We start from the raw sequence: 9,327 nt of genomic DNA on the forward strand, positions 1-9,327 counted from the left end.
ACATTTTTTAAGTTGCTATATGAAACCCTCTGGAAGAGAGGAAGAAGGGGTTTCACACAATGGGTTAATGAGGCGGAGCGTTCACCATCTTCACGGCACAAATCTTCATATGGATGTTGGTGAAATAAGGAAGAATATGTAGACTTGTTGGACCCACTTCTTCATACGGGTACAAATCCAAAGGTTCATTCTCCAAACGTCTGTCACACACTGCATAAAGAGAAGGAAATGCTTGTGCATGACAGGACAATAAAAACATTTTTGTTACTCATGTATCATGATCTAAATAAACTGATAAACTTAAATTGCATGTTCTTAGTATTTGTCTCGTTCTTTTAAGAGACAAATTTACTTTAGTACCAACAATCTTCAAATACACCCTTCTAAAATAAGTTTTGCTTACTGGAGATTTAAAGAAAATTCTTTTTTTATCCATCACTTGTCCTCTAACTAATTAACTAACTAACTAACTAACTAACTAACTAACTAACTAACTAACTAACTAACTAACTAACTAACTAACTAACTAGAGGGAAATGAAACTCCAGAGAGGCTACTTTAAAAACCTGAAAAACAAGTCTCAATATAAAGCAAGCATCAATATAAAGGTGTGCATGACATCACAAACTACAGATAGATATCGCCCCTGACAATGGAGGATTATCATCTGTATGAATGTGTATGAATGTGTATGAATGAAAACATAATTATATTTACCCATCGTTGCACCCTGTTTCTTTGTCAAATACTCTACATGCCCATTCATTTACTCAGCTAAAGGTATACTTGAATATTCTGTTTGATTATTTCTGTTTAAGAAATAATTCACACAATTAGGCTACTGTTTAACAATGGATAAATACACGATTGCTTAAAAAAAAGCATGTAAGAAAGGCGATCTAATTGAATAAATTACATTTTGTTTACTTGATAGAAGGTTTGAAGAGAAAGCATACAAACTGAAATATTTGACTTCAATCATTATCTGATTTTGGTCCTGGAATATGTAAAAACAGTAAACTGGAATGTGTGATTATTGGCCACTTCATATAGATCTGTGTGGCTATATAAAGAGTTATGTGGTGAATCTACTTCAAAACAGAGAGCTACATCGGGCTCCTAAAAGAGATACAACAGTGGTTTAAAATACCTTCACCTGCGAAGTTGTCCTTCTCATTACTCTCGATCTACAAACATCGACTTCGGCCTGAAAATGAGAAAAAAACCATTAGAAAGTTGGAGGGATGACAACACACCAAAAAAGAATTACTGTCCCAACTATTTAAATGTCCGATGTATAAATATGATTTTAAAATCCAGGCTGGACCAGTACCTCTCAGTTTTTTTAATTGGCTCCTGTGGGACTGATTTCTGCTGACCCTGTTGTCTGTGCTCCTGCTCCATCCTACACACACACACACACACACACACACACACACACACACACACACACACACACACACACACACACACACACACACACACACACACACACACACACACACACACACACACACACACACACACACACGCATACAGAGAGTTATAGTAGGCATTTAGGCTGATGCCCAATTGGTTGTGAATCTAAAGGCATTCGTCTGTAGCCAATTAATTCCATTTAAGTGCTTAAACCACAGTTCATTTCAAGTGCAATTCTGTATGAGTAATATAAATGTATGAGAGGATGATCTTATCAAATGTATTTTACCTTTCCCTCCTTGCTTTAATCCTCTCCTCGTCAAATCTGAAAATAAGTAACACTGTTATATCCTTCAGTATATCCCAGTACTTTTAAAGAGCTTGAGTACTAATCTTTATTTACTTTTATTCAAACACATTACTCTTAATAATCATCATGAATAATCATCTTAAGGCAGGAGAAGCTGCTGTCACTGCCACGGCTCGTTTTCTCCATCTAGTGATGAAAGCTACTTACTGCACCACACACTCTGGTACATGGACGTGCTCCATGGGGACGATCTCTGCCAGTTCATCCAGGCTGTGGACATACTGGATCTTATTCATGAACTTCACACTGCAGAGGGACAACAAGGACAACAACAACAACATGAATGCCATTACAGTCGCTGCATCACTGATGTTTCAGTTACAAAATCCTCATGATCAAAAGCACAGCCTGGTCCTCAATAGTTCAGTACTAGAAAAAGCAATTTTAACTTTTATGGATATCCCGCTTTCAGACATAATTGTTTAGTTGTAGGTGTGTGTGTATTACCTGATAAAGGGCCTGGATATAGCCAGGACGGTGCGTATGAACCACGTGGGATGAGCGATGACCAGAGACTTCAGGTTCTTCCTCAATCTGTCGTCACAACACGAAGATGTTAACACAATTCAGTTAACACAGTTCAGTTAGTGTTAAAAAATATTAAACTGTTAATTATGAAGAGGTTTTCTCTAAACAGAGTCCTGCTGTAAATGTAACCTGTGAGTCACCTCAGGCTCAAACTTACTGACAGCAACTGACAACATCTATTAACCTCCAATTTGTGTCAGTCAGTTTCAATGTCATGCATTTCTATATTTTGATGGTGAACAATACTCAGCAGCTAATAGGTTGGGCCTAAATTATATTTCAGTTCAGAACGGTTATCTTTTAAATGAGTATGAAGATTTTTTTTATAGACAGCCTATCACAAACATAAGATCTGAGTAGTTTCTCCTTTTAACCACCTTCTGTCGATCATTTGGTAACATTTCTTGAGCCAACTGATCCCAGGCATTTTATTCCGTGGAGTGGCTCCGTTCATGTAGATGATCAGGTAATCTTCAGCCACGAGCATCTCCAGACTGCTCACCACATACCTGGAGGAGAGGGAGGGCTGTCATGTGTCATATAAAACGCTGAATAACCCTTAAAACAGTAGCATGAGAGGACTCAGCATCATGGACGGGTTATGAGACAACAGGCACACAGAGTCACTCACAGGAAGAGGTTCTCCATGATGTAGTGGTAGTCTGCACAGCTGCTGTCAGGCAGGTAACAGGCAGAGAAAACAATGATGGCGTTAAGTCCCTCGCCATAATAACCTGATGGGAGAGAGTTTAAGTTAATAGTGAATAATGCTTCTCTGCATAGGAGTTAAAGTCTGCATTTCTGTAAATATCTGGAAACCATCTTCCAAAGTCTTTCATGAGATTGATCTAATTGATTTCTGTCCTTTTGCTGACCTCCATGTGTGATGACCCGGAGGTAGGGCCTGATGACCTGCATGTCAATACGATGCTCCTGTTCTCCGATGACCACCGTCCTCCAGAGGCGTCCGTTGTTGACATTCCCCTCCTCATCCATGTCCCCTGAACCGCCAGCGGGACCTGCTTTGGCCGAGGCCACCGGCGCGTCATCTGGACGGACACAGAGACAGATTTTTTTCTGAAAATATCTGCCACATTGCAAAGCACTGGTTCAAAACAAGAGTGAAATATATTGTCTGTGTGTAAAATCATCTTAAGTAAGGTTTTTGTTGAATAGATATATATTTTAAATTTTAGTCTTAACAAAACTGCAGTTACATGTTGTCTTGCTGTTTTAAGATTAACATTTATTATGGATTAGGACTCAGGTTTGTGTTGTAATTTAAAATTATTTTAGGTTGAAGATATCCTAACTCTTCAGTTGTGTGAAATTGTGGAAGAAGATCCTTTACTGAAGTAAAAGTAGAAAAACAACATCTAAAGGTACTCCATTGAAAGTCCTGAATTGAAAATGTAAAAGTAAAACGTACCACCGTCAATTATTAAAAGTAAAAGTTCTCATTATGCAGAATGGGTTGTTTCACAGTGTTGTAGTTTGTCACTGTGGGGCAAATTACTGGGTAGATTGGAAGGATGGGACTGCATCATATCATTGTCTTCTGTAAAAAGTAACTAATAATGTCAAAACTAGTGTCAGATAAATGTAGCGGTGTAAAAAAATACATTTCCATTTAAATTCATCAAATTAATAAGAGGATATTTTTCAAAGAAAGGTTTAAGAAGTGATTTAAAACATGTTGCTGAATCTGCAATCTTCAGAAGATATCTGTGTGTGTTTTTTAACCACTAACCTTCCCACTCCAGCTCGTTGCCATTGGTGATGAACTCCAGCGAGTCCGTCTCGTCAGGCGTATCAATGTCATCAACGTTGATGTCCAGGTCATCCGGCGTGTCCAGGAAGTCATCTGACAGCAGAGAGCCCTCGCTTTGGTCCAGTGAGAGGTTCATCTCCGGGGCAACCAACGTACGCCGTTTGCGGTGGGACGAGGACATGCCGCCTCCTCCTCCTCCAGGTGGGCTCACATTCAGGGAGTTAGGGGGAGCTACAGCAAGATGACGAGAGGAGAGACGGATCAGAAAATGTTAGTGATGTCATAAATCAGAGTTATTATGGACTTTCCATGATTGAATCAGTGACCCCTCAGTGTTACTTACAGGCTCTGTCGTCTGTGAGACCACAAGAGGGATCCATGTCTCCGTACTCTGGTAGTGGTCTGGAGGGAAGCACACACAGGTGAGGAACAAGCACTGAGCTTGTTGAGTATAATATATAATATAAAGCTAGTCATGATGCTGCTGAGGACAGAGGTTCAGAAGAACAATCATGACGCTCACTTGGTCTTTAATATAAGCAACCATTACTTTTGGCTGCAGTAGATTTAACTTAAAGCTGACTCTGTTCTCCAGCATGCGGCAGTCTCTAACTATGGCCTCACATTAGAATCTAACATTGTGATTAGGATGGTGTTCAATGGACCAGTAAAGGCTTGGGTGTTCACACTGATCTGGCTAAGCACTAAAAAGAGGAGCAAGCAGAGGAGGATAGAGATGGTAATTAACCTCTCTAGGGGGGATAGAGGAGAAAAGGGGAGGAATAAAAGATAGAGAATGAGAGGAAGAGAGAGAAGAAGCAAGAAGTACAGTATGTCTCCGCATAGAGAAAAAAAGATGCAGCTCTCTTTCCCTTTATGCTACTTGTAATTTACGCTGCGCATAAGAAGGAGCAAACTGTAGGTCCTGCCTTGCATATGTTTGTGTAGCATCTGCCCATCTGTGTGGTTGTTTTTAAGAGTAAGCAAAACTATGCACATTAGGACAGACGTGTTTTGCATATGAGCAACAACACCCAATGAAATCAGGGACCTGGAAACAGGGATGTGCAACTAAATGGTCCAAACGCAAGAGATGCAGAGAAATAAAAATGCAGTGTCATTCAGCAGAGAGGATCTTAGCTGCATCCCTTTGAAAGCTTACAGCCTCTTCCCTCCCATCTAGAGGGGGAGAGTGCGTGCTCCCCCTAAGCCAAAAACACTGGCTTTAGCCCAGAGAAACAGGCACTGAACGGTTCAACCCTTTTACCCCGAGGAACCCTGCAGTGATTACTAGTCCAACGCTTCCTTTGTCAGAAATTAAGCCAATTCTATGAACAGATTTATGGGGATTTCTTCTTTTAACAAAAGCAATATAATCTCTTTTGTTCCAGTTTATGGCTGCATTGTCCTTCAGCTACACACAACAATAACAGGACGAATCAATGATGCTTACCCTCTGGAAATACCACGGGGCTGCTGTTGTCAAGGCTGATTCAAATAGCTTTTTAACCTGACACACCTTTAGATTTAGTTTGCTTACTCATTCCCTGTTTTCTCAGCTGATGACAGACAGTGTAGAGCAGAGCATCTCTCAGAGGCTGCATTGAAAATCCATTTGCTGCTGGTTATTCCTCCGTCTCTGTTTGGCTTTAACCAAAACCTGCCACCATTTTCCTGGCGACGCTGTGTTGTTGATCGGTGACTGCTCTTGCGTCAAATGACGTAGCCTGAGACCATTTACAGACAGAGCAGCACCTGCTAACTGGCTTCCTGCCTCCCAGTGTGACGGAGGAGGGAGGAGGAGGGAAGAGGAGAAGGGAGGAGGAGGAGGAGGGAGCCCAGAACTGACTGTCATCCCCCTTCCCACCTGCTTTTTTTTATGCCCATCAAGCTCTTCATCTCCACCTCTGAACATCAAATTCCCACACTCTGTAAATCCTTTTAAAAGTTTTATTTTACCATCATTTATCCTTCTCTTTGTTTCTCTATCTTATTGTGAACATGAAATAAAATGTCACTGGGCTGAAACCTTGCACCCTGTACATTTAATATCAATACAATAAGCTTATATAAATCCACTGTTGCTAAGACAATATAACAGAAACAAGATATGGCTATCATAAAGATAGGTTAGCTTTTATAAAAATAAAACGTGTCAATATTACAAAACTACTGATTAATTTAAACAGCACTGCTTTTAAATCCATCCAAATATCGGTTGAGTTATAAGTTGCAGCTGGCCCATTAAGTACCTCTGTTTGGCAATCAATCCATAATTATCTGCACAAGTAATCCTAAATAATGAGCTTCTCATCCATAAATTAAACTGCATATTCATCAACACACACATTCACAAGAATATGCCGTATAGTTAAAGGCACACACACAGCTCTAAGAGATGCCATAACGGCAGCTTCTTTGCACAGCTGTTTCATAGTTTTCCACTTTCAACGTCATCCAGTTGACATCAAAAGAACAGTTAAGTTCAGTACAGTCAGATGATGATTAGTAGAAAGTAAAAGGATCCCACCTGGGGAAGTCTTCATCCTGCCACTCGTCTTTCACCTCTAAGTTCTCCATTCGTAGAGTTGCCTCTGTGGTGCCCATCCCTCAGGGAAGAGAGCAGGGGCCTGGAGGTGTGAAGAAAACTGTTAATGAATGAACTCTATTTACAATAACAAGGGAAAACTTTCACATAAAATGTGTGTACTTACTAGACAGTCAGCTCCATTGCTGCACTGCAGGAACACGTGTTTGACTTAAAGACAAAGGGGAAAAGTCAGCATTGTTAGAGGACTTTATTTAAATACTTTCTCCATTACAATTTGGGGGCTGCAACCACTCTTTAGTCAGATGGTTTTTTTTATCCCCGAGCCCAGAGGAGCACATGAGAGAGGCATGTGACTGACTCGAACAGAGCCCACTTTGAGCTCAGCTCTCCTCAAAGTCAAATATCACGAACAAATTTCTTCCTGGTTGGAATTCAAGAGGCCAATGAGGAGGACGACCTGCACATTTAATCCTCCCCCACAGCTCACTAATCCTGCCGTGCTGATGTGACTGCTGCCTTTTAAGCTCAGGCTTTATACCCCCCAATAGTATTAACAGAAAAAACTTCTCTAAAGATCTAATATTCATTTATTTGTGCTCAAGAGTTTGAAGAGCATCCACATACTGGTGAAATGCCTTTACAATGATTACATACACTGACTGCATAATCAACGGTGGCATTAAGATGCACTGAACGCTCAAGTATACAATCCACAATGTCTGAGCAGGTTCTGCTGAGTGACAGAGGATTCTTAGGTTTGTGTTGGAGGTTATTCTTACAAAACAGAGGAAAGGCACATTAAAAGTGCATGCCAGGGTCACATTAATGCTTTTCAGAACGTGTTAGGAGAGCGCAACAATAATACTGTTGTGGTAAAATAAAAAAACAACAAACCCTATTTGATCCTGACATCCTTGTCAGGCAGTGCAGTAATATAATTACTTAAAGGAGTGGAGAGGTTTTGGCAGCAACACTTGTGGTTTAACTGGAAGACAGCCATGTCTCACAAAGAGGAAATAATTCATTTTTAGAGGCGTTACATTACACAAAGGGAACAAAGCAAAGATAAGAGATTGTAACATGAAGCAAAATCCACAAACACATGAAATGTTTATCTGTAGCAGGTCAAAGTCACATAAAAATCCAATGTGACAACACCCGAAAAAGAAAGCAGTTAAGCAAGAGGGAGAGCTAAAAAACGGATTAAATAATTTATCATCATTGATCAAAGACAATGATGTTTTCTTCTTTATCACATCATGTTTGACAGGCTGGGAAAATGTTGACAACGTAATGCAATTATAAGTGAAAATATTCCAACAATCTACAAAATGCTGTAAGGAGAAATTGACCTTCACCTTAAAATACCCTTATTGTTGTATTATGCTACCCATGTTTAATCATTCTTCTTGCAAATTCCAATATTGAAAAAAAAAAAATTCTATACAAAATGAATTGCAACCAAATGTGCAAAACATCATAGAGTAAAGTGCCCCTGCAGCCTTCCTCGGTCATCCCAGATGTAACAGCCAAAAAGGGAAAATACCTAAATGGATTTCATGTGTTAGTGGACAATCTTATGTGCATGCAGTCAGCCTAAGGTGTTTGAATGTAGAATAGGTATGCAGAATAGGAATGCATGGACGTTAATTCAGTGACTATACTCACATGAGCGGTGTGAGATCCCCTCAAAACCTCTCTCTGGTCTATGAGTCCTCCCTCCTCCTCAGTCACAGACGCAAAGATTCAAGGGGAGAAAGCCGGGATCCTCCACATCAACAGAGAAGCAGCGGGGTCAGGCTGATTTTCTCTTCTCACGCTCCCTGTCTTACACTCATTCACATGCACACACACACTCGTGCACAGACACAGTCCTAGTGTCCTCGATGTCAGCCGCTAGCCAGCAGCAGGTGTTTGAAGACAGGGGGCACCTCTGTGGCGGACCCCCCCTCTTCTCCTATGCCTCTGGCCACCTTTGTTGGGGGAAAGACTGGCCGTGAAGAGCGAGCCGACAGCCTGCCTCTCAGCTCCTAGACGTCCACACCACCAAGACACAAAATTCCTTTAATCAGAATGCATCTGCTCTGGCATCATGATCTCCCTCCCTAACGCCTTCTTTTTCCTGCTTGTAACTCCAACTACCCTTTTCCACTCCCAAACATCAATTCAAACCGTCTCAGTGAGGGAAAAATGAGCACCAGTCTCTGTGTCCCTTTACCCCATCAGATAATCCTGCTGTTGTTTCTCAGTGGTCCTCTATGTGGCTGCTGTTCCCTGGCAACAGCATCTCTCTCTCTCTCCATCCATAGCTTCTCCCCTCCTTCTCTGTCTCCTCGCCCCACTCGCATTCATACACCCCAACTCTCCTCACACATGAATTATTCAATCCCTTACTTCACTTGCAACCCAACCAATCATATCACCCCTGACCAGTTTCCCTGCAAAGTGTGCTGCTGTCTGCATATTTCCTCTAACAAACCTGTCTCTATAATCAGGGCATTTTGTGCCTCTGGTGGTCTACTAATCACGGCATATACATATAAATATTTATGTTTTAATTTGACATTTGAATCCCTCTTTAGATTTATGGAATAACTGTCCTCAATTTTGTGGCGTTCGTGAGGGGAAAACAAGGTCATCTTTACTTTATTAGCTGGAACATTATGGTTCCCAGGCAGTTTAATAGGA

General features: G+C 40.9%; 1 protein-coding gene across 1 annotated transcript; it reads right to left on the reverse strand.

The window, feature by feature from the left end:
• Positions 1-1,704: 1,704 nt before the first annotated feature.
• On the reverse strand, positions 1,705-6,695 carry atcaya (ATCAY kinesin light chain interacting caytaxin a). The gene is made up of 9 exons (XM_054603156.1): positions 6,619-6,695; positions 4,432-4,490; positions 4,068-4,319; positions 3,193-3,366; positions 2,949-3,051; positions 2,695-2,826; positions 2,237-2,323; positions 1,937-2,035; positions 1,705-1,744 (listed from the first exon to the last, which is right to left on the reverse strand). Exons 1-9 carry the CDS (start codon positions 6,693-6,695, stop codon positions 1,705-1,707), a joined length of 1,023 nt encoding a protein of 340 aa, XP_054459131.1.
• Between the last annotated feature and the right edge of the window lie 2,632 nt (positions 6,696-9,327).

This window comes from Anoplopoma fimbria, chromosome 8 (genome assembly GCF_027596085.1).
Source record: "Anoplopoma fimbria isolate UVic2021 breed Golden Eagle Sablefish chromosome 8, Afim_UVic_2022, whole genome shotgun sequence".
Taxonomy (NCBI): domain Eukaryota; kingdom Metazoa; phylum Chordata; class Actinopteri; order Perciformes; family Anoplopomatidae; genus Anoplopoma; species Anoplopoma fimbria.